The sequence below is a fragment of the Rhipicephalus sanguineus genome, chromosome 1 (genome assembly GCF_013339695.2).
Source record: "Rhipicephalus sanguineus isolate Rsan-2018 chromosome 1, BIME_Rsan_1.4, whole genome shotgun sequence".
Lineage (NCBI taxonomy): Eukaryota > Metazoa > Arthropoda > Arachnida > Ixodida > Ixodidae > Rhipicephalus > Rhipicephalus sanguineus.
Genome location: NC_051176.1, coordinates 277,561,674 through 277,586,293, shown reverse-complemented (window position 1 = coordinate 277,586,293; position 24,620 = coordinate 277,561,674). Strand labels below are relative to the sequence as shown.

Sequence of the window (24,620 nt, the reverse complement as noted above, 5' to 3'; positions counted from 1 at the left end):
AATAGATAAATATCTCGATGCATAAATGTCATACCTCCAGCGTGAAGAATGCACTCGGTGGTTTTCTCGCCGGCCTCGTTCGAAGCCTTGCAGACATAGTGCCCTTCGGTCGCTGGCATCATTTCGGTGATGTGCAGCATGCTCTTGTCGCTCAATAGTGTGATCTTGTAGACGGGCATGTAGCTCGGCTCGATCAAGACGCCATTGTGAAACCACTGAACGTTGGGCTTCGGACGTCCCCGTACGGTGCACTCGAGCGTCACTGGGAATCCCAAAGGCTTGTGATACGTGCTCTGCAAGGGCACTTCGAATCGCGGCCGCATGCTCTTAAAATCTGCAAAAGAAGTTTCCGCAGTTTCCTCAGAATGCGTTACCCAGAAATAAGATTAGATAAGGTAACGAAGAATACAAGCTTTAGCTCTCACCGAGACTCAAGCGATGATCCGCTCTATGTATTCTTCTCATGGGCCTCATGGAATTAAGATCTGCAATAAAACAAGACACAGGAACGCCACACAGTGGCGCCATATGACAGTGGCTGTGCCCTAAAAATTGATAGCAAAGTCAAAGCATTCTTTATTATCAGATCTTTTTCCTAAAAGGAAGCGTGGAAAAAGGGCGTACGAAATGGGGAACACAGCGTGTTCTGTGTGTCGTAAGTGTAGGCGTGCGCAGTGTTCCCCATTAAGGGTAGGGGGAGTCACCGCAGCGCATCCCTCTCCCTCCCGTTCGAGTTCGAAAGAGAAGACTCTTCGCAGTGAATACAAAAATGAAAATTAAGCGATGACGTGCTTCCCACAACGGCCTGCATGTGCACGGTCCCCGGCTTTCAGGGCGTAAAAATGGGAAGTGAAACAGCCCTTGGAATGCAACATCAGTGGCCGCCATTATCGTCAAAACCCTGCGCGACCATAACCTTGCACTTTAAACACTGACGGGAGAGATCCGACTGGGTAGAGGTGTGGGGCGGCAGACTAGGCGCCCCCCTCAGATCGTCAGGGGGAGCCTCCCTCGTGAGCACGCCGATGGTCGTAAATCATGCTAAAAAAATGAAAGGTTAGGAAAATAAAGAAGTAATATAGAGAAACTTTTTGCACACGGTCCATGCTATCATGAAATTCGGATTTTCGTAGTATGACATTTCACAGAAGGACACGCAATTTCTGTACACGTTTTGTGCAACTTATACAAAGCTATTAACAAAACCTTAGAATGTCACTGCCACGACCGGATATAGTTACATCAAGACTAATGTTACATGCCTGGCAAATAAAAGTCTGAAACAACAAGTATGGTAAAAAGAGGCATATGTAGCGAACTTTTGTTTCCGCCAGAAGTCGCACGAAATGGCTGCTGACGACTTCCTATACCTGTAAGAGTTACTGCGAAACACACGTGCTGGATATGTGAACCTCGGCTGAGGCGTGAGTTCTCCAGAATTGTCAAGCGTCCCAGCTCTAGGACATGCGGTAACTTTAATTAAAAGTGTAGTTTATTGTTTTTGTTTATTTGTTTATTGCTTTCCTTTGCTGCCTACGATTTGGCAGACTCTTATATAGTGGAAATCTTATGCCCAAATATTTTCACTTATTACAAAAATGTTATTTTATAACCGCATGTCGCGTGCCTATTAATTTGTGCACATTCTTTCCTCGTCTGCATGTGAAGAGAATCTCAGCATAGCACCTTGTCGAGTTAGGCAAGTTTGATAGGCTCGAGATTCAGCTTTGTCCGAACAGAATACGATTACAATCCGTTGTACCATGGTTTAAGAACACCAGGGACTGGATGCGCCAATACACTTTGCAAAGCAGCGTTAATGTTGGGACATGACATGCAGGCTTCATGTAATCTTCAGGTCGGCTTCAGGTATAATTGTATCCATGCAATTACTGTTCTTGCGTGGGGGCCGTAACGTCAAATTTCTAAATTTTATTTTTTACTTTTGTGAGTGCTTGTGTTTGTATTGACAAAATTTCCTTATGCTAGAGTTGTTCGTAAGAGAAAATTTCAGCCAATCCGGGTGCTGAACGTATCATTATCGAGGGCAGCTGATCAGTGGGAAAGGGCACTTACGAAAGAAAACCTTTGTGAATCGGGCCTGACTCTCGACTTGAGGGAACCAATGAAGTGTGCACCGTGAGAAACTGTGGCGTTCGCATATACTTACCCAGCTGTATTAGCTCCGCGCGTGTGGTGTCAATACCGTAGCGGTTCTTCGCTTCCACCACATATTCTGCGAAATCTTCGAGCTCCGTGTGTGCTATTGTAAGAGATGATATACCCTGAGGGTCATAGTAGAGCTGGTATTCGAAGGAATGTTTTATCGGTACTCCATTCCGGTACCAGGTTATCTTCGGTTTCGGCATCCCGACAGCTTTGCAATCCAATCTGAAGAAGAAAATGCAGGCGCCTTTTAGTTCTCGTCCTCTGATTGAAAAAAGAAAAACGCTGCTGTTTGAAGTGTAATAATTCGGGCCATGATTTTTATGGAACCCTTTCACTCGATTGTACGCCACTCTTACCATCCACCGCTCCCGGCCGGCTAGTCCCATTGGTAACGCGAGCGGAGCGTTCCTTTGACCATTGACAAAACGGGAGAAGTGTGAGAAGGAACAGCACCGGAAAATGCATCGTTACAATATCTCGGCCTAAGTTACATTTACGTCTTTTTTTTCTTCTATGATCTCAAGATCAAGCACTATTTGTTGAGAAGTAACATCCATGGTTTTCACATATGAATATACTTTGCAACAAACTGGTATATAATCGCCGCCACACAGTGATTTAATTGCTGTTGCTATGCTTAGGCCAACAGGGGACAAAATAATAATAAATGAGCTGATTGAGAAGGCTTCTCAGAGATTAGAGAAAAATGTTACTGTGGCAGCGCACACACCGCACTTTCAGGGCATGCTTTCAGGTAGAGTACAGAGCGAAGTGGACAGAATTAACTCTACGTTTTATTATGGTTATGCGCTGTGTGAAATTCGTAGCAGTCCCTACAGCGTGATTAACTATCAAGAGAGTAGACACCCAAGATGTTGGGACGTGGGATTCATGGTACAGGAGTCATGGTCGGGGGATTCATGGTACAAAGGTCTCCATTTCTTTAAGCACCTGTGCTATGAAGCAAGTTCATAGGTTATGTTTCCGTAATTTTGTGAACATAGATCCCAAATATTGCGTTATAATATCATTCATTGGTATAGAGCTACAATAGATCTGTCTAGGTTCACTTGGTCGAGTTCCCTTCTGGAATGGGGAACGCAATACCAGAAATATTCGCAGTAGATAATTCTTTTCCTTTATTAGAAAATCGAATGAGAAGATGCAAGCAGCATTTTTTAAGGTCCACTGAAACTGCATGTTAGTTAATTGTGTTGTAACTCACGTTGCTGGCTGGCCAAGTGGTACAATGACATCCTCCAAAGGCACAACCACCACAGGTGCTGAGCCAGGGTCCGACGTTTTCCTTCGCCCGCGCTCCCAGGGTTGCACCGGTTCGTAACACACGGGAATGGCTTCCTTCGGCACACTGGTGGAACCTCGCGACACCTTCTTTTTCCTTCGCTTATGATGAGATTTACGAGGCTTGTGCTTGTCCTGTTACAAGCGGGGAAATGAGCATGCAAAGCTGTATAACCGCAATCTGTCCGTACTACGATTTTGTTTTCAAATTCTGCATATTCGCGTTCGCAACATCTGCAAGCACAGAAAGCACACGTACGCCTGGCATCCTTGGTGGCCTGCCGTCATCCCTGGGCAGATCCGGTATCCTTTCCATATCGGACTCGTCCATCTCAGAAACGCTGGGCATTGTGTCCAACGTGTCGTAAGATTCTTCTTGAGTGTGGTCGTGGGTGGGGGCAGTCCCAGGAGTGTCATAAGTTGCTGACGCGACTTCAGAGTCTGGGACGTACTCGTACGCTGCAAGGGTAGAAACCAGTGAACGCTCAGTGCACACAAGTCACGTACTCTAACGCTTCTTAAACGAGCTGATCGGTTTTATTCAAAAATGGCCGAGGACTAGTGATAAGCACACAAACAAAGCGGGTTGGTGCATCGCATATTTCCCGCAGGCAAAACGAAAAAACAAGAACGATCGTCTCACTCCAGCCTCAGCAAGAATGCGTTAAAGGCCGACTGCAACAGAATGTCACTTTGGTTGAATTTGTCACAAATAAGTAATATACTACTGATGCAACCTTGGTTTCGAGATGGTTCAGGACACGGCTGGTAATTGCGGTCGCCGCCTTATCTCGGAACACATGCCCAGGATCCGCGCGTTCTGCGTCATGCGTCTCTCCCGGTGAACGGCAGCGGCGTTTTTTTTTTCTTCTTGAAGTTCGGTACCAAAAATAGCCATTTTTTGCGAACTTGTCGTGATGATTCCGCTAGCATTTGAAACATGAAATTTCGCACTGAAGCTCTTCGATGTCTACACCATCTGAAACTGTATACGCCTTTTACGCGGTCCCAAACATCCTTGTAGTTGGCCTTTAAGAACTGTTAAAGCACCATCTTCTTCAGAAAAATTTAATGGAGAAACGGTTCAGTGGCACACCAGGTAACAAATATTAGCGAGGCGAGCTGTAAACGAGCTGTAAGAGTATTAGCGAGTTACAGAGCTGTAAACTTGATGCTGCAGCTTTACAATTTTTGCGAATTTCAACAATTTTTGCAACATAAAATGATCTTTTAAAAAAAATGTGCAATAGAGTTTTAAGATTTTAACTTTAGCTTTAAATGCAACAAACTTCGTCAAACATTGTGCAGTGCCGTGCCGAGCGAAACGACTTCTCCGTTCCCGCGTAGTTATGAAGGAGCTACAGCTCGTGAGGTGAAGAATGTCCCTCATGGGAAAGGTACTTGAATTCGATTATAGGCTGCTTACATTCCACATTGATGTGCGTCCGTGTTACGGCAGTTCCAGCTATGTTCACTGCTTTGCAGATGTATTCTCCCATATCCTCTGGAAACGCTTCAGAGATGAACAGTTCGCAGTATCCATCCGTCCTTTGCGTTGTCCAGACATCCGAGTTTTCTTTCACTTCTCTGTCGTTGTGCAGCCAGGTGACACGTGGCTGCGGCTTTCCCGTGACCTTGAAGAACAATAATATTGCGGTCATTATTACGTTACACTGACGTCAAAGGACGCGTTTCACGTAGAGAAGCGAATACTTACGTAAACAGAGAGCTTAGCTTCACCACCATCCATCACAGTCACTGGCGTAAGCTCAGTCAAGAACCTAGGAGCTTCTACCGCAGCACCCTCAACGGCTTCTTCTGCAATGATAAAACGGCGCATCTCTCGTTTTAAACGCGCTCTTTTCCTCGCGTTTTCTAACTGCCCTCACCTTCCACCGTCAGCTTTGCCTTAGAAGTTGCGATGCCAACAGGGTTTTCCGCTGTCACCGAGAAAGTTCCCGCATCATCGGGAAACACTTCAGCGATCTTGAGAGTCGTCCTGTTTCCCTCGTTATATATTTGAAAATCTCTAGAGGACTGTATTGTAGAAAAAAAGAAAAGCAGATTCGGTGCAAGTTTCTGGTGTTGGCACGTCGTACACAGGCTCCAGCAAAGGGCAACACAAAAGAAGAAGAAAAAGACATGTTTAAAAAGAAATGTGTGCTGCTGGGTGTCGCTTACCTTAATAGCTTTCCCATTCAGGTACCAAGTAAATGAAACAACCTCAGGGAAAGATGTGACCTCTCCAACGAAGGTCACTGGCGATCCTTCAACAACAGTTTGCGAGACCAAGTTTCTCGTGAAGAAGGGTGGCTTTAGTTGTGTAAGGCTCTCGGGTGGCGATTCAGGTCTTATTTCTGTGGGCTCAGCTCCAGGTCCTACTTTGCTTAGTGGTGACGTTGGCAGCGACTGTTCTTCTGTTAGGAGTAATTAGAAAAAAGGGCTGCAGTAAGCTAGCGGCACGGGTTCGGCGAATAAACTTGCGTAATAATGTAACAAAAGAAAATTAAATCAAACGTAAGAATAAACACAAATTTGTATCGGCTGCCTAGCATTAATGCGCGAAACGAAGCCGAGCGCAGGCCTGTGACTATCACGCGCAGAAAAAGAAGAAAGCTTACGGATAACACGAAGGTTGGCGGACGTTGTTGCTCGGCCCGCAGTGTTTTGAGCTCTGCACTCGTAAGGCCCAGCATCTTCGGGGAATAATTCGGCAATGACAAGAGAGCTCTTGAGGCCTTCTGACGTCACGAGGAAATCCCTGGACGACTTCAACATCTTTCCTTCGAAGAACCTGGAAAGTGACCAGTCGTTTGTATACCACAGGCGCCCTTCATTTGAAGTTTAAGTCTTATCGTCGTGTGCGGGAGGAAAGCGCGCATGCTCACCAGTAGAAATCAGGGTTCGGGACAGCGTGAACTTCCACGCTTAACCTCGCGGGCTCTCCCTCGGGGTAAGCCATGGGCCTAAGCGGCTGCACGAACCGCGGCTGCACTGACACGTCCGATGTTCCTCCGAAGAATTCCACATCTAGGAAACAGACAACAGCGTGAAATATAAAGCCTTGTTCTAAGCAATGAAGCTGTTGTGTGTACACAAAGGTTAACTCTGCTCGCGCTGTACGCAACGCGAACTTGTAAAAAAAATGTACACACATTGCTCACACTGTGTTATCGAGTTTTACTTGGATGAAACGCCCGTTAGAAAGGAAGGAGCCAGTTTTAGAGGCGAAGCTCTTTAGGGTGTAGGTCGTTCCCTCCTCTGTAGTAGTATGTAGCCAGCTCTAGTTTAATGAATTGCTCACTAGATGAGCAATTCACTAGATATCATAATTTACAAGACATCGTAGTGTTCCTTGATTTAATCACACTAAAAGACACTTTGCGGGCGATATACTCTAGTGAGCTTTCAACTTTTCGTCTTAATGTACAGTGCCGTCCACTCTTAGGGTGAACACGGCTCAGCGTGGCCGCGCTCTGCGGGGCGCCAGTGCATCCAGCCAACGCCGGTGCTGGCACGCCCGTGATCGCTTCCCTGTAGTACAGCAAGAGGAGCACGTTCCCAAGCGTCTGCGCCGTTTCGTTTCGATGCGCAGAGCGCGGCCATGCTGATCCGTGTTCACCCTAAGAGTGGACGACACTGTACATGATAAAGAAATTATTTCTACGAAAAACTCAAAGCACACGTTGAGCAAGATGTTTGGTTTTGGGACGCTTTATGTGCAGTAAACGCCGTGCATTGTTCGCGAAGCCGAAGCACATGCACGATCGCGTTCCGTTGGCTTTCGTTGGGCATGCTACCGACCTCGCGTCGTGGAACGCGAAGAGGAACGCTACGCGCGTCGTGTCTTCCCTCTAGCCTTGCCGTTAATTCTCACAGGGCGAGCGGGGAACGCGGTCGCTCTTGGCGCGCTTTCTCTTTCGCTCGGGAGCGGACACTTTCCCAGCATTTCACCGATCACAAAGCGGTGATAATGAAGGGACCATGTAAACCAACAGTACAATAAAAGTTCTATGTTTAATATATAAACGGTGTTTCACACTCTTTATATGATGTACTGGGCGAATTTCACGGAAGAGTTTCACGGTTTACCGATGATTCCCTCCGGAGCTTCGCCCCACTCATCATCATTCACCCCGTGGATATGCTGTGATTTTTTTATTACTGCGCAGTTCATGCAGATTATCTTGCCTACTATTTGTCGGCACCCGCCGCGTTCTTTTCCCCCTTTTATTGCTTACCGACAACAGTGACAGCCGCAGACGTCTCGTCTTGGCCGTACTCGTTGAACGCTCGGCATGTGTACAGGCCTTGGTCGTCTGGGTAAATCTCCGGAATGGTAAGCGATACCAGGCCAGTTTGGGGATCGTAGTGCATTTGAAAGTCTTTCGTGTCCTTAACTTCGCGTCTGTTTTGAAACCATTTGATCTGCACAAAATAAAATACAGAGGAGGTTGTTGGGCCATCTTCAATAAAATCTCGAGCGTTTTGAGAATAATCAGCAATATACCAACTACCCGGTAGTTGGTATATTGCTGATCGAGACCGCATCATGCCAGAAGAGTGATATTTTTATTTCGGCTAAAGATCGCCATTGTGGAACGTACTGACCATGTCTACTTGCGGGAACATCGGCTCGAATATCAGATCAGTGTCGCTTGCTTGGTCGGTACCGCAAGCTTTACACGTTAGCATGGCGCGTTCGAGATAGACTTGGTGGTCTCAACGTTGTATGTGGTTTTACGACGCAGTAGAAGGCGCACGCGAACGCTTGCGGCTTTACGTTTTACGCCTGCCTTTTCGCGTGGCTTTATTACAGCCTCGGTGACTGTTTGACAGCAGGCTATCTTCATGTCATAGTAAGTTGCTTGCGCCGCAGTTGCGTAAAGTTGCCGCTTCAGCTGTCTCAGCTACAGTAATCTGGGCTGGGATATTGCGGCAATTCTAGAAAAATTAATCTCCATTTCGTTTTTCATCAGTGGCTCATTAGGCTCTCAACGTACATTATCACCAGATTCTGCTATTCGCGAGCGGGGAATGACAAAAAAAAAAAAAACTGTTTGAAATGAACCCTTACACATAACAGTGGCGATGTTGTGCCAACAGGGGAGCATGCGCAATCGACAGGCGTTTGTATCGTAAGTAGTCTATTCGCTTCACATAAAAATTAAACAATAACTCGGCACCTGATTGCGCCCGTATTGTATACTTAATCTAAGATCAAGAACATCTTTCTTTTTTCTTCTGGTAAATATTGACACAATTCGGGGGACTTCCGTCCCGAAGAAATGTAATATTCGTGTTCAGTGCCAGTGATAACCAAGCGTGTGAGAGAAGTGATTCATACGCTTCAGTGAGCGTGGATCAAACCTTGGCAATGACAGCTGTTGACTACTTTCGTTATCTTATTGTGCGACATACTTCATTGCTTATGACAACACGTTCGACATGGTCACATTAAAAAGAAGGACATACATAATAATAATAATATCTGGGGTTTAACGTCCCAAAACCACGATATGATTATGAGAGACGCCGTAGTGGAGGGCTCCGGAAATTTTGACCACCTGGGGTTCTTTAACGTGCACCTAAATCTAAGTACACGGGCCTCAGACATTTTCGCCTCCATCGAAAATGCAGCCGCCGCGGCCGGGATTCGATCCCGCGACCTTCGGGTCAGCAGTCGAGCGCCATAACCACTAGACCACCGTGGCGGGGCAAGGAAATACATATATTTCGGGTGTTCTACGTAGGTGAAATCTTGTTGATAGAAATGTCAGCCTGTTAATTAAGTAACTATTAACCAATTGGTTAGGCCTTCCTATGAATATTCGACAATACTTTAATTTCTTGTCACGTGCAGCTTCAGCTGCGCACGATTTACCAATTGGTCCATATGTTAGGGCCATCAGGACCGCTTTCCGGAGGTGGATGTTTGAAGCATAGCTTATAAGCGATATATGTGGTGCCTTAAATGCATGCATTGAAACAAAGGTGACTGTGGTAAACCATCATACATGTATTGGCTGGCTGCCGACCACGGTGCAGCGTAGTATCGCAGGAGAGCCATCTGTGGCCGCCACAGGCTCAAGCTGTTCGATGAACCGCGGTGGTTCCTTGCCTCCTGCAAAGAACAGCAGAGATGCAGGGTGCTTCGCAGCTTGTGCTTATACACATTGATGTAGCCGCATCGGAATAAACGGTGCTTAAAGCTTGGTGCAGCGTTTGCACTGTGAAAAACAGAGCCGCGGTAAAGCGCGAGGCGACATTAACGGCGTAATAGCTCACAATCGAGTTCTTTTTTTTTAATTTTTCACCGTGACCTTCATCCTCATAGTCAACACCGTTTCTCTTCCACTCTCTTTACACCCCTTCCTAAACGCTGAGCAGCAGGCCAGAACGCTGATTCAGGCCGATATCTCAGCTTTTAAACCACAATAAATCTCTCTCTCTCTCTCCTTTCAGACCTAAGCTTACGGGAAGTAAAATGAGAAGTTACCACAAGAAGAGGCTACACTCGCATAAAATGCGGATCGCAGGAACGATGTATGAATGCATTTTGTTCACGGAGTGCTGTATGAGGGCGCAAGTTATTGCAAGATTCAGCACCAGGTAAGTAGTTATTCTATTCTGCCGTCGTCGCAGTAATGCAACAACAACAACAACAACAACAACAACAACAACAACAACAACAACAACAACAACAACAACAACAACAACAACAACAACAACAACAACAACAACAACAACAACAACAACAACACAACAACAACAACAACAACAACAAAGCTGGTCAAAGTTCGTCAACCTTTGTTTTGTTTTTTTCTGCATTGAAATCCATATAACCTGCATTCACATCACTGAGCGAGTGACACGCTCATTCCTAATAAGTAGACGCCAATTAAATATGCAAAAATATTTAGTTACTAGTGTCTCCGCTCACTTCTTAACTGTGCAAAGAAATCGCGCTCTTCCAGTCACAACACGAACGGAATGGCGAATAATTTGCGTAAAACAGAGCAACAGCCTTCGCGTTGTTCAACAGAGCAACTTGAAAGGCTATCCTCCCTGATGAAAGGCAGAAAAGGGAAGATTGAAGCTTGCGATGGGAAATTCGTAAACAGGGTGTGTGTGCTGGAGCCAGCACACACCCCCTGCTTACGAATTTATCCTCCCTGATGTCTTTCACATTACTTTCGTCTTACGTGAATAGGTGATAGCTATAACTCACAGTAGACAAAATTGTCCAGCAGACCTCGTTTGCGGCAGTAATGTGTGACGATACGAACGAGCGAGCGTGCATTTTTAAAAGAGAGCTCCGCTCGACGTGCATGTCACAAATTGCGCATCGCGCGATAGCCCACCGACTCCGTGCCTCGCGCATGCGGGGTGCGCCAGTTGGGCCTGTTCAACTTATAGCGGTCGGTACCCGCTCCTGCAGTTCGTGTGCTCTAAAGTCTAGAAGTCTGTTTTGGGCCGAAAAGATAGAAAAAGAAAAAAGCGCTTCAGCCGTTCATCCTTTCCGTGGACGTCGTTAGGAACGAGACCATAAGAACAGGTTACGGGTACCATTGCGGACAAGAATAAATAAAAATGCTACTCCTAACACCTGAGTTATTAATGCGATAGCGTTGTGAATACCGGCCCACCCATGCCTTTGAATACACGGCCTCCGAGATCGACCAGCCTTGTTTGGTACTGACACCCAAGGCCGGTGAGTCGCTTACCTTTGACCTCTAAGGTGACCTGAATGCTTTCGGCCCTACCCCAGCAGTTCGTAGCGACGCAAACGTATTTTCCCGCATCTTCGACGGTCACGTTACTGATGGTAAGCGTGGTCGTGACTTCTTCTTGAGAAACGGGTGTCGTGCTCACCACGATGTCTCCGATGGTTGAGCTGACGGGTCTACCATCTTTGTACCACGTAATGTCAGGCTGTGACAAATGAATATAGGGATAAGAATCATCTGATAGCACACACACAAACAAAAAAACACATACACGCATAAAGTACAACAGAAACAATCTTTCTATTGATAATATTCCAGTTTGCCTACAGAATTCGATGTATGCACAATTACGACAATCTTAATTACGCTGCACATCAGCACACGAAGTCGCGGTTTCACGCGCTGATTTCGAGGGCAGCCGTGGAAACAAAGTGAGATCGAAATTGAGACCATCCGTATAGCTCTCACTAAATAAATTATTATAAATGACATAATCGCGCGCACTGCCTCGTTTACCGGTTTTCTTTTCTTTTTTTTAAATTTCGACAGGACACTCCCACTTGCGGCCACTTTTCTCTTCGTATCGCCGTCGTGATTGCTAACACTCCTTACACGACCAGACATCTGAACGTCTATGCGTGCAACTGCACGTTTTTTTTTTTTTTTTGCGATTATATTGTCTTAATTTGCTTGATTGTAATGCATTTTTCCGAACTGGCTGCCCCACCTTGGTTATGGTGTTGATACTTTCAGGCGACTATGTTGTGTATTTTTGTGGACGCATCCTGAGACGAGATGCTTGAGTCACATAATATCTTGATCGACCGAAGTTTCCGATATCGCTGCTCAGAATGTTAGCGAAAGTTTTGTACAAAGATTGCCTGCACTAGATCTATAAGAGATACAGTCCAGCCCTCTATGGAATGGGCGCATGAATGCTTCAGCAGCTAACCATGCGTGCACGATGGATGGCACGCGCGGTGGTGTCATTCCTGAGGCCTTTGTGAGGCCCACCGTTTCTTTCACTAGATAAGCATTTTCTGACGTGCCATTAAACAAAAATTGCAATTATTAAACAAACCGTTCCTATTATGAATAGAACATATATTACATGCCGCGAAAAAGATTTCACGCACACTGACATACACTTGTGCAGGCCAGTAAATTATTTAAAGGATGTTGTGGTGGCAGTGGGTGCTAGAGGTGTTAAGATATACTCCACTGGCTCAACTCGCTACGTTTACCGCGGCGCCGGTACAATTGCCGTTACTTTTGGCGGCGCTTGCAGAACATCGAGTGGCTTGGATTTCCTGGTTTAGACTACTGGTCAGCTGCTCTCAGTTATAACTGCATAGTGGGTTTGAGAGAACGGCAGCATGGGCTAGTTGGTGATTTATAATCGACATTTATGCACAGCGCTACGTAAACGAGTTGAACTCAAATTTAGTTGAAGTCAGCGCTTGTGTTGTGTCCTTTCGTACGTCCTCGTTTGCGTAGCGCTGTGCAAATATGTCGTGCATAGTGGGTTTGCGTGCTCTTTCTCGTCATAGTTGAAAGTTTGCACGTGGTCATTACCGATTTGCGACTAATTTAAAATGGTAAAGTAGTGATGTCCTTGGCACATTCGTCTAAAACATGACATCGATAAGATGACACACCGCTGCAGGTGCTCGTCAAGAGCATGACGTATCTCTCCGTATGAGTGCAGCTATTAAACCGTGCGGGAGTTCACGCCAACAGGCTGCAAGAACTCCGAAAGTGCATCTATAATCCGTTCCACCGTTCGATCCTATATATAGACGATCCTAGATGCTAGACTTTACGCAGAAAGCTGCAACCTATGTAAATTATTGTGATGCGGTAGAGCGAACTAACGCATTAAAAAAAAAGAATGTGTCCTTTGCCAACTGGACTCTAAAGCTTACCGCTGGCGAACCAGTAGCAGTCGCCTTGAAGTCCACCTTGTGGCCGGGCTTGGCAGAACGCGACTCAGGCTGCTTGGTGATCTGTGGAGCCATGCCCTGGGGACCCATTGCGCGCACTGGTTTTTGCTCCGGCGTTTTTCCTGCAAAAAGAGGCGACCAACTCGGCTATGCCATTCCAAGCCTCTGTGGTTTGCCCGAGTCATGCTGTTGTTGGTCGTAGGTGGTGACGGAATTTCCTCTCAGATGATGCGTTTGATCAGTAAGCGCACAAAGAAAGGCTTTGCTGACACAACGGTCTTTAATGGGCAACACCGCATTTCTTGGAGACAAAAGGCCATGAGAAAAAAAAACTGCAATGAACATAATAATTGTTGTGTAGTTGCGTGGTATTCTTGTGTGGCATTCTTATGTGGCATTCTTATGTTTGAACGAATGACAATCAATCAATCAATCAATCAATCAATCAATCAATCAATCAATCAATCAATCAATCAATCAATCAATCAATCAATCAATCAATCAATCAATCAATCAATCAATCAATCAATCAATCATTTAACGTGCCCAGGAACAACCGTAAGGTCTTTGTGCAGGCGCACGCAAAAAAAAACCAATAAAAATAAACAATACAATACAGACAGTTTTCAGAAATAAAAAGAGCAAAAACACGTAGACAAAGAGAAATGAACACACAAGGGGAGGAGTAAAATAAGACAACACGAGAAATATTGACGGGGAATAAAAAATTCGATTGCATATATACAATTATGCGGAAAGACTGAGAAGGGAAGACTTTGCACATTGTGCCACACTATATCAAAACTGTGCAAAGCTCGGATAAAAACAATGATTGTGGACTATGAGAAACGTCAAGATCAAGAAAGTTAACATTATAGAGACTTTGTATTCTGTGAACGGTAGAGTGTGGAAAGAAGCAGGCGGGTACATGAAACGGTCTGTTCTCTCTGGTTAACTTGCGCGGAATTCGAAAATTAACACAATTGAGAAGTACAGGGCAGAATATGATACCGTGGACTAGCTTGTAAAGAAATAAGAGATCAGAACGATTTCGTCGGCAGTGAAGTGATGGCAGTGATAATAATTCAGCAGTATTTGAACGAGATCCAGAGTCATTTTTAGCAAAGCGATGGTTATATATGCTGAGGAATTTTTTCTGGACTCGTTCAATGGTGTTACCGCTGGATTGAGCAATGCCATTCCATATCACGGACGCATACTCAAGTTGCGGAAGACATATTGCCGTGTACAATTTGTGTAGGGCCATGTGAGACCTGAATTCTCGAGATATTCTACAAACACATCCGAGAGAACGAAGGCCCCCCATAGCAGCACGCTTAAAGTGAGCAGAAAAGTTTAACGCGCTGTCAACAACAACACCAAGATCACTGATCTCATAAACCTTGCATAAGGACACAGAATTGACAGAGTATTGAAATGACACGCTAGATGCTTTGCGAGTTATAGACATGAATTTTGTCTTCGAGGTATTCAGAGAAAGGTTATTACGATTGCACCATTCGGAAAAAGAGCGCAAGTCTGACTGCAGCAAGCGACAGTCGTTAACTGAATGAATTTCCTTAAAAATCTTGATGTCATCGGCATACAAGAGGAAAGAAGAATTACGAATGGCAAAAGAAACATCATTAACGTAAATTAAAAATAGGAGTGGGCCTAATACCGACCCTTGAGGGACCCCACTAGTCACTTTATACAAAGAAGACGTTTGGCCATTTACGGCAACATAACAATATCTATTGAGCAGATAGCTCTGCAGGAGATTCACAACCGACAAGTCAACATCAAAGTGCGCAAGTTTAACCATAATCAGTGTGTGGCTGACTACGTCACAAGCCTTGCTCAGGTCACAGTAAATTTTTTGCAGTAATAATAATAATAATAATAATAATAATAATAATAATAATAATAATAATAATAATAATAATAATAATAATAATAATAATAATAATAATAATAATAATAATCAATCAATGATTTATTAACCGTGCCCAGGAACAACCGTAAGGTTTTTGTGCTGGCGCACGCAAAAAAAAACAATAAAAATAAACAATACAATACAGACAGTTTTCAGAAATAAAAAGAGCAAAAACACGTAGACAAAGAGAAATGAACACAAAAGGGGAGGAGTAAAATAAGACAACACGAGAAATATTGACGGGGCATAAAAAATTAGATTGCATATATACAACTATGTGGAAAGACTGAGAAGGGAAGACTTTGTACATTGTGCTATACTATGTCAAAACAGTGCAAAGCTCGGATAAAAACAATGATTGTGGACTATGAAAAACGTCAAGATCAAGAAAATTAACATTATAAAGACTTTGTATTCTGTGAACGGTAGAGTGTTGGAAGAAGCAGGCGGGTACATGAAACGGTCTGTTCTCTCTGGTTAACTTACGCGGAATTCGAAAATTCACACAATTGAGAAGTACAGGGCAGGATATGATACCGTGGACTAGCTTGTAGAGAAATAAGATATCAGAACGATTTCGTCGGCAGTGAAGTGATGGCAGTGATAATGATTCAGCAGTATTTGAACGAGATCCAGAGTCATTTTTAGCAAAGCGATGGTTATATATGCTGAGGAATTTTTTCTGGACTCGTTCAATGGTGTTACCGCTGGATTGAGCAATGCCATTCCATATCACGGACGCATACTCAAGTTGCGGAAGACATATTGCCGTGTACAATTTGTGTAGGGCCATGGGAGACCTGAATTCTCGAGATATTCTACAAACACATCCGAGAGAACGAAGGCCCCGCATAGCAGCACGCTTAACGTGAGAAGAAAAGTTTAACGCGCTGTCAACAACAACACCAAGATCACTGATTTCATAAACCTTGCATAACGGCACAGAATTGACAAAGTATTGAAATGACACGCTAGATGTTTTTCGAGTGATAGACATGAATTTTGTCTTTGAGGTATTTAGAGAAAGGTTATTGCCGTTGCACCATTCGGAAAAAGAACACAAATCTGACTGCAGCAAGCGACAGTCGTTAACCGAATGAATTTCCTTAAATATCTTGATGTCATCGGCATACAAGAGAAAAGAAGAATTACGAATGGCAAAAGAAACATCATTAACGTAAATTAAAAATAGGAGTGGGCCTAATACCGACCCTTGAGGGTCGGTATTAATAATAATAATAATAATAATAATAATAATAATAATAATAATAATAATAATAATAATAATAATAATAATAATAATAATAATAATAATAATAATAATAATAATAATTACTGTCAGACGAAATCACAACTCTCCCACAATGCCGGATAAAATATAAGAAAAGCCCTTGAATTCGGTCATGCTTGTCGACTGAATGACACGCTGTTTTGAGCCACGGTCTCTTTTTCAGCGTTAACTGCGCCCGTGAGTGTTTGCGCAGACTCTCCTTTCTTATTCTGCACTGCATTGCTGTGAAAGATAACGGATCACCCCTTCTAACCAATTCACACTCTAGATGTGTATAAAAATCTCTCAATTGGCAAAAATCTCAATTAGTAGAGCATCGGACGCGTTATCCGAAGGTTGTAGGTTCGGTCCCTGCCGGCGGCAAGGCGTCTTTTCGTCCATTTTAATTTCTTCACATTTATAGCCTAATTACTACAAATAACGTCCCCTATTATACTTTCCTTGGCTTCATTGCCTGTTCGTTTTCATTGAGGTTGTGGCTAACAAAGCAAAACGAGCCTTCAAATTCCCCTTCCTTCGTTAATACGTAACGAGATATGACGTAATAGAGGGTTCCGGGTCCAATTCACCCACCTGGAGCTCTGTAATGTAGATAAAAAAACACGTTTTGGTATTATGCCCCCATTGGATATTTGTGCTCAGACAAACTGAGCACAAGGACTTTGTCCAATAAAATTTGTTGCTGGGCTAGTTGGTGCATAGTTAAAATATAAGACGGTGGCGCAAAATGGGACAAGGACGAAACAGGAAGAAGAGACTATCTTCTTCCTGTTTCGTCCTTGTCCCATTTTGCGCCACCGTCTTATATTTTAAGGACTTTGTGCTCAGACAAACTGTCTAGCCAGTGAACCACCGCCGTGGGTCATATTGTCAAATAACACTACAATGCTCTGAACGGTTTTCTTTTGCATAGTTTTTTTTATCCGTCTTTTATTCGCAACTACATAATCGCTCTGATTTTGTCCTCGACTAATGGCGAATCGTTCTGTTACTAACTTGCAGAAGCTGTTCCATGTTACGACAACTGAGGTGTATACTTGCGCCGTGGAGCCGACACGGAACGCTGAGCAGAAATTTTCTCGTCTACTGTTTCCATGACAACCGCTCGCAGACGCTGACACTTCGTGACCTATACGCGATCTGAGCAGGAGCAACGGATGCGTAAGACCCCTTTGGTGGTGAAAACGTTGAGTGAAGACATACTTCGGACATCACAAATCAGTCGCAAACACTTGTCGGTCGGTCAACTTGGTCACTCCGGTTTAAGCCACAGTCCTGTCGTGCGTACACTGAACCGAGCATGAGCACCGATGCAGGTCTTGCGTGCCTGCAGACAACGGGAGCTGCAACCTCTGCTGTGCCGGCTGTGGGTATGGACAGCCTCCTCAAACTCGCACAGCTGTCTCATTGGAATGGCCGATTCACCCGTGTTTGTTAAGTGCAAATACGAAAATACCATCGATCATCTCCTGTGCCACTCTTCCCGCTTCAATAGACACCGCCACACTCTCCAGTGTGCCCTGAGTAGACTTGACGATCGGCATTTTACAGATAGAAACATACTGGAAGCCTGGCCTCACAGTCCATTGGTCGTTCAGGCATTCTTCAATACACGAAGACGACAGACTTAATTGCCAGACTGTTGAAACGCAGCGCCATCCTTATGAACCCATGTCTCCCCCTCGCCCACTCCGAGTGTATGTAGTGTAGCAAAGTGGACAAAGTACAGCAAGTCACCCTGCCCTTTCTTTGCTTCCCTCCTCTCTCTCTACGTTTTTGCTGTGTTGTTCGATGAATACGTGCGGAGGTAGATATGGTCGGGTTCCGTAGGAAAAACCTAAATAGTGCTTTCTGTCGCAGTTTTTTAAGTGACAATGCTTCTGATATTATGGCAGTACTCAACTTCTGCTTCGTCAGCAGCGATGTCGCGTTCTGCTCGAGGCGCCATTCCAGTAGGGACTAGTTCTCACTGGCTTTGTTGTCTCTTTGTATGTGATTTATGCTGTTTCTTTTTCATTTATACCGTGGCTTTCTTTATTATTATCTTCAACGGATTGTTTAAGAAAGTCCTGTGGTACATATATCAATTACACGTCTAAGGAGAAGCTTTACGGAAAGGTAGACGCCGCTTTAGATGCTTTAATTACAGTGATGGCTTAGACAGCAAAATATTACCAGCGTTCCAGTTATACCGGCCTACACGGTCATTTTTAGACGTATAATAACATAAATAGGCTTTGATACAGATTTCTTCGAACTTTGCGACGTATACATGTGCCATAAACTTTGTAATTTGGAAGATAATTGATTGTAATTAGTGTAACTTCTAAATGGATTGCTCTGACGTTTCTTAATGGTATGGTATGGTATGAATAACTTTACTGAGGTTCTGTGGATTCAGTCTGGGACTGATTCGGGCCGCTCCCACGTAATTCCTCTGCAGTGACGTAGACTTATAACAATGTAAATTTTTTAAGCGTTCGAAAAAAAAAAAACCTGTAGACGCGTGTGTACGTAGTAGCATAGGCTGTTCAGTCCCTGCAATCGCTCGCAGCGAAAATTGCAATGCGAGAGACACGAAGTTTATTTTTGTTTTTCGTAGCATAGGCATACTGTATCCTTCCACGCGAAGAAAGTTCATTTCATTTTATCTTACGGTGCATGGTGTGGATTCAATAACTTCAGGCATCCGGCGCCCAGATTTTGATCAAATTTAATGATTTCGTTGCCTCCCTCTGCCAAAAGCCTCTCTGAGGTTCTGTGCTGCTCTGGCTTACCATAGCACCAACACGGTGCATTGTTGTTTGCCGACTGATATGCGCTTACAGACATTGCTGTTTTTTCCATTTTCTTCCGTTATTTTCCCTTCCTTTCTTTATTTAGGTCCCAGACACACGTGACGATATTTTACATGGGGAAACTTGTGGCGCACAAAAAAGACACGGACGAAGAAAGTGAAGACTGGATGATGCGCTTACTTCCAACAGAATACTTGTGGCGCACAATAAAGACACGGACGAAGAAAGCGAAGACTGGACGATGCGCTTACTTCCAACAGAATACTTGTGGCGCACAATAAAGACACGGACGAAGAAAGTGAAGACTGGATGATGCGCTTACTTCCAACAGAATACTTGTGGCGCACAATAAAGACACGGACGAAGAAAGTGAAGACTGGATGATGCGCTTACTTCCAACAGAATACTTGTGGCGCACAAAAAAAGACACGGACGAAGAAAGTGAAGACTGGATGATGCGCTTACTTCCAACAGAATACTTGTGGCGCACAATAAAGACACGGACGAAGAAAGTGAAGACTGGATGATGCGCTTACTTCCAACAGAATACTTGTGGCGCACAAAAAAAGACACGGACGAAGAAAGTGAAGACTGGATGATGCGCTTACTTCCAACAGAATACTTGTGGCGCACAATAAAGACACGGACGAAGAAAGTGAAGACTGGATGATGCGCTTACTTCCAACAGAATACTTGTGGCGCACAATAAAGACACGGACGAAGAAAGTGAAGACTGGATGATGCGCTTATTTCCAACAGAATACTTGTGGCGCACAATAAAGACACGGACGAAGAAAGTGAAGACTGGATGATGCGCTTACTTCCAACAGAATACTTGTGGCGCACAAAAAAAGACACGGACGAAGAAAGTGAAGACTGGATGATGCGCTTACTTCCAACAGAATACTTGTGGCGCACAATAAAGACACGGACGAAGAAAGTGAAGACTGGATGATGCGCTTACTTCCAACAGAATACTTGTGGCGCACAAAAAAGACACGGACGAAGAAAGTGAAGACTGGATGATGCGCTTACTTCCAACAGAATACTTGTGGCGCACAATAAAGACACGGACGAAGAAAGTGAAGACTGGATGATGCGCTTACTTCCAACAGAATACTTGTGGCGCACAAAAAAGACACGGACGAAGAAAGTGAAGACTGGACGATGCGCTTACTTCCAACAGAATACTTGTGGCGCACAATAAAGACACGGACGAAGAAAGTGAAGACTGGATGATGCGCTTACTTCCAACAGAATACTTGTGGCGCACAATAAAGACACGGACGAAGAAAGTGAAGACTGGATGAGGCGCTTACTTCCAACAGAATACTTGTGGCGCACAAAAAAAGACACGGACGAAGAAAGTGAAGACTGGATGATGCGCTTACTTCCAACAGAATACTTGTGGCGCACAATAAAGACACGGACGAAGAAAGTGAAGACTGGATGATGCGCTTACTTCCAACAGAATACTTGTGGCGCACAAAAAAAGACACGGACGAAGAAAGTGAAGACTGGATGATGCGCTTACTTCCAACAGAATACTTGTGGCGCACAATAAAGACACGGACGAAGAAAGTGAAGACTGGATGATGCGCTTACTTCCAACAGAATACTTGTGGCGCACAATAAAGACACGGACGAAGAAAGTGAAGACTGGATGATGCGCTTACTTCCAACAGAATACTTGTGGCGCACAATAAAGACACGGACGAAGAAAGTGAAGACTGGATGATGCGCTTACTTCCAACAGAATACTTGTGGCGCACAAAAAAAGACACGGACGAAGAAAGTGAAGACTGGATGATGCGCTTACTTCCAACAGAATACTTGTGGCGCACAATAAAGACACGGACGAAGAAAGTGAAGACTGGATGATGCGCTTACTTCCAACAGAATACTTGTGGCGCACAAAAAAGACACGGACGAAGAAAGTGAAGACTGGACGATGCGCTTACTTCCAACAGAATACTTGTGGCGCACAATAAAGACACGGACGAAGAAAGTGAAGACTGGATGATGCGCTTACTTCCAACAGAATACTTGTGGCGCACAATAAAGACACGGACGAAGAAAGTGAAGACTGGATGATGCGCTTACTTCCAACAGAATACTTGTGGCGCAAAATAAAGACACGGACGAAGAAAGTGAAGACTGGATGATGCGCTTACTTCCAACAGAATACTTGTGGCGCACAAAAAAGACACGGACGAAGAAAGTGAAGACTGGACGATGCGCTTACTTCCAACAGAATACTTGTGGCGCACAATAAAGACACGGACGAAGAAAGTGAAGACTGGATGATGCGCTTACTTCCAACAGAATACTTGTGGCGCACAATAAAGACACGGACGAAGAAAGTGAAGACTGTATGATGCGCTTACTTCCAACAGAATACTTGTGGCGCACAAAAAAGACACGGACGAAGAAAGTGAAGACTGGACGATGCGCTTACTTCCAAAACAGAATACTTGTGGCGCACAATAAAGACACGGACGAAGAAAGTGAAGACTGGACGATGCGCTTACTTCCAACAGAATGTTGGAAGTAAGCGCATCGTCCAGTCTTCACTTTCTTCGTCCGTGTCTTTTTTGTGCGCCACAAGTTTCACCATGTATCACCACCAACAAGCCCATTCTTACGTTCTTTCACGATACTTTACACTGTTGATCAGGCTGTACAACGACGGTGATTTGACGCTTCATGATTGATATGTGCTTCCAGTACACTGCTGTTTTTTCTTTGTCTTTGCTTTCACTTTGACCATCCGTTGCAAGTGTTTCTTACATGTGCCGAAGTTCATTGTAACTTTCCACGCCATCACATTTGGTTTATACCCATTTCAGATGTCACTAGTTCGTTAATTAAAATTCACAACCGATACTGCAGTTATATGTTTGAGTGTGTGCTTACTACATTGTTTTTTCACTTGTTTCCACTATAGTTTGTCGTTGCATGCCAATAACGTTTCTGCTCACCTGCCCTGTAATTAACTTATGTAATACCAATGGGAGGTCCCCCTGGCAGTTTTCACTTTGGGACCTCCTCCTGTAACAGTTATACATGCGCTATGCCACCTGTATCTTTATAAACTTCACCTTCAGTCTTCTTGGTATTAAACGAGCTGTGTATAAATAAATAAATAAATAAATAAATAAATAAATAAATAAATAAATAAATAAATAAATAAATAAATAAATAAATTTTTGGCGATGCGTTTCGACCTATGCGGTGTTCGTAGTTATGAAACTTTTGAAAGCATCCCGAGTAACCATCCTCTATATTCGGCGTCTTTATTTTTTTAAGACAACGCAGAATTTTATAAAATCGCCTGTTACAGCATAATTAAGCAGCGGACATAACCCACGCGAGATATACAAATATACAATTGGCTGTAATAAAAACGTTATTTACATTTAAATTAATCAATGTAGGTAAATTTCGCAATTTATGGAATGTATCCCTTGAACTCAGAAGGCCAATTTAGCGAATTTCCCTTGACGATTTGTCGTTAAACGAATTTTCTGTGCGGCGATCGAGCGTTTTGATATATTCATTCTCAAAGTTCCAGTTACAGTTGTGCTCCACTGCGCAAAAAGGTGTTTCCCTGAAAAGTTAACTGGAACAACGGTGCAATTCTACAAGCTTGCATGGCGCATATCTAGGAATTCACACTGCCCTCAAATTTCTTTCGTTGAAAGCGCGCTGATCACACTTCATCACTTGCAATATGCGCCACAAAATAGACAATAAAAATCTTATAGTTTAACTTCGGTCAATGAGACCAATATGTATTTAAAATTTTTTGTGTGTGCAAGTAATAACCGCCGTTTCGAACAATCAAACTCAGATTACGGTAATCATATCTGACACAGGCGGCAAAAAGAATTCTTTATTGTCTAGAAAAACACTAGATATAGCCAAACATTGCAGCTGGGCCGTTGTACGTAATATTATGAATGTATACCTATGTTAAAAATGAGGAACTATGCGTTCTTGCTTGAGTTACACGTTATTGCTTAACTATTTGAAATAATGAAGATGTGCGGCATAATGAAGCGAATTACACACACACACACACACACACACACACACACACACACACACACACACACACACAAATCACAAATATATATAATTTATTCGAGCACCCTCGACCTATATATATATATATATATATATATATATATATATATATATATATATATATATATATATATATATATATATATATATATAATATATATATATATATATATATATATATATATATATTCGAGGGTGCTCGAATAAATTTTCACGTGTACATGGTCTGCTTTCATGCAAAAAAAAAAACTTGTTTTGCAACTCTGACGCTTGTCCTCTCTATATTACTTTATTTTAAAGAAAGTGTGTGTGAAGAAATAATCTTTTATGTTGTTAATCCTAAGTAGCCGACGACTTCCAGTGACCCCTTGAGTATATATGACCAACAGTGAGACGCGTTTAAGACAGGTACTTCAGGCTGCTTTAAAGGTTTCCCTGTAGCTTCCAGTATACTGCCTAAACATCTTTTGCATATGTGGCCTCGTTTTTCTCTTACTTTGCATTTTGGCTAACATTAATTTTCTCTCCATTGAAATGGTGCTTTGCATGACATGACCAACATAAGATATTTTTAGTTTCACTACTTTTGCTTGAAATGAACATACAGATTAATCTATTTCATGACTGACGTATTGGGTTCATTGTCGCAGTCCACGAGATTACCAAAACTATTCGCTAGCACTATAACTCGGAATAACCTAGCTTTTTTTCTTTCATTTTTCCGAACGATCCACCACTCGCACACATACATTAATTAATGCAGTAAAAAATCACGGCGTTAAATAGACGGACTTTATTGTATGACTGGCATCTTCGCCTTTGATAACTTTGAAAGTGCACCAATTTCTCAATTTGCAAATGCTATGCTTCTGATTTTCTTTAGTATAGACATTGTCAGCATCTATTCTGGACACTAGATGTTCTACAACATACTTTATCTGAATCACCTGTCATTCACCTGTTTTCATAACTTTATGCCGTTTTGTGTTTGGATGAAGGCCAGCCTTCTCGCATTATTTTCTTTTACCTTCAAAATAAGCATCTTAAAGCTTTTTACATTTCCTGCTACTAAAATGGTATCGTCTGCATATTGCAAGGTGCATGGTCACGTTTGTCCTTCCAGTTTTTACTCGTATGTCCCCGCATTGAGAATCATACTTTCTGGGCACATCATCTGTACAAAAATTAAATATTTATGGGGACAGAAAACGACCCTGGCCGACACGGTTATGAACATTAAACCGATGTTACCCTAGATTTGTATTAACAAGTGTTTATTTTTAAAAGGAAAATTATGAGGTATTCTGCAATTCTTAGGATATATCCGTAGTTTGATGGGGTCAACTAAGTCAAAAGCTCTCC

The 24,620-nt window shown here is 43.4% G+C and overlaps 1 protein-coding gene across 1 annotated transcript in view; it reads right to left on the bottom strand.

Moving 5' to 3' along the window:
- Positions 1 to 24,620, bottom strand: part of LOC119379038 (titin) — a 294,770-nt gene that overhangs the window by 152,575 nt on the left and 117,575 nt on the right. Inside the window, exons 113-127 of the mRNA XM_049412985.1 lie at positions 13,127 to 13,266; positions 11,199 to 11,406; positions 9,489 to 9,595; positions 7,713 to 7,899; positions 6,360 to 6,501; positions 6,093 to 6,265; positions 5,653 to 5,888; positions 5,361 to 5,508; positions 5,189 to 5,289; positions 4,898 to 5,105; positions 3,731 to 3,930; positions 3,395 to 3,606; positions 2,171 to 2,391; positions 426 to 485; positions 35 to 334 (exon numbers count right to left, since the gene is read on the bottom strand). Of these exons, the coding sequence (XP_049268942.1) occupies positions 35 to 334; positions 426 to 485; positions 2,171 to 2,391; positions 3,395 to 3,606; positions 3,731 to 3,930; positions 4,898 to 5,105; positions 5,189 to 5,289; positions 5,361 to 5,508; positions 5,653 to 5,888; positions 6,093 to 6,265; positions 6,360 to 6,501; positions 7,713 to 7,899; positions 9,489 to 9,595; positions 11,199 to 11,406; positions 13,127 to 13,266 (2,643 nt within the window). The remainder of the gene's footprint in view (positions 1 to 34; positions 335 to 425; positions 486 to 2,170; positions 2,392 to 3,394; positions 3,607 to 3,730; positions 3,931 to 4,897; positions 5,106 to 5,188; positions 5,290 to 5,360; positions 5,509 to 5,652; positions 5,889 to 6,092; positions 6,266 to 6,359; positions 6,502 to 7,712; positions 7,900 to 9,488; positions 9,596 to 11,198; positions 11,407 to 13,126; positions 13,267 to 24,620) is intronic.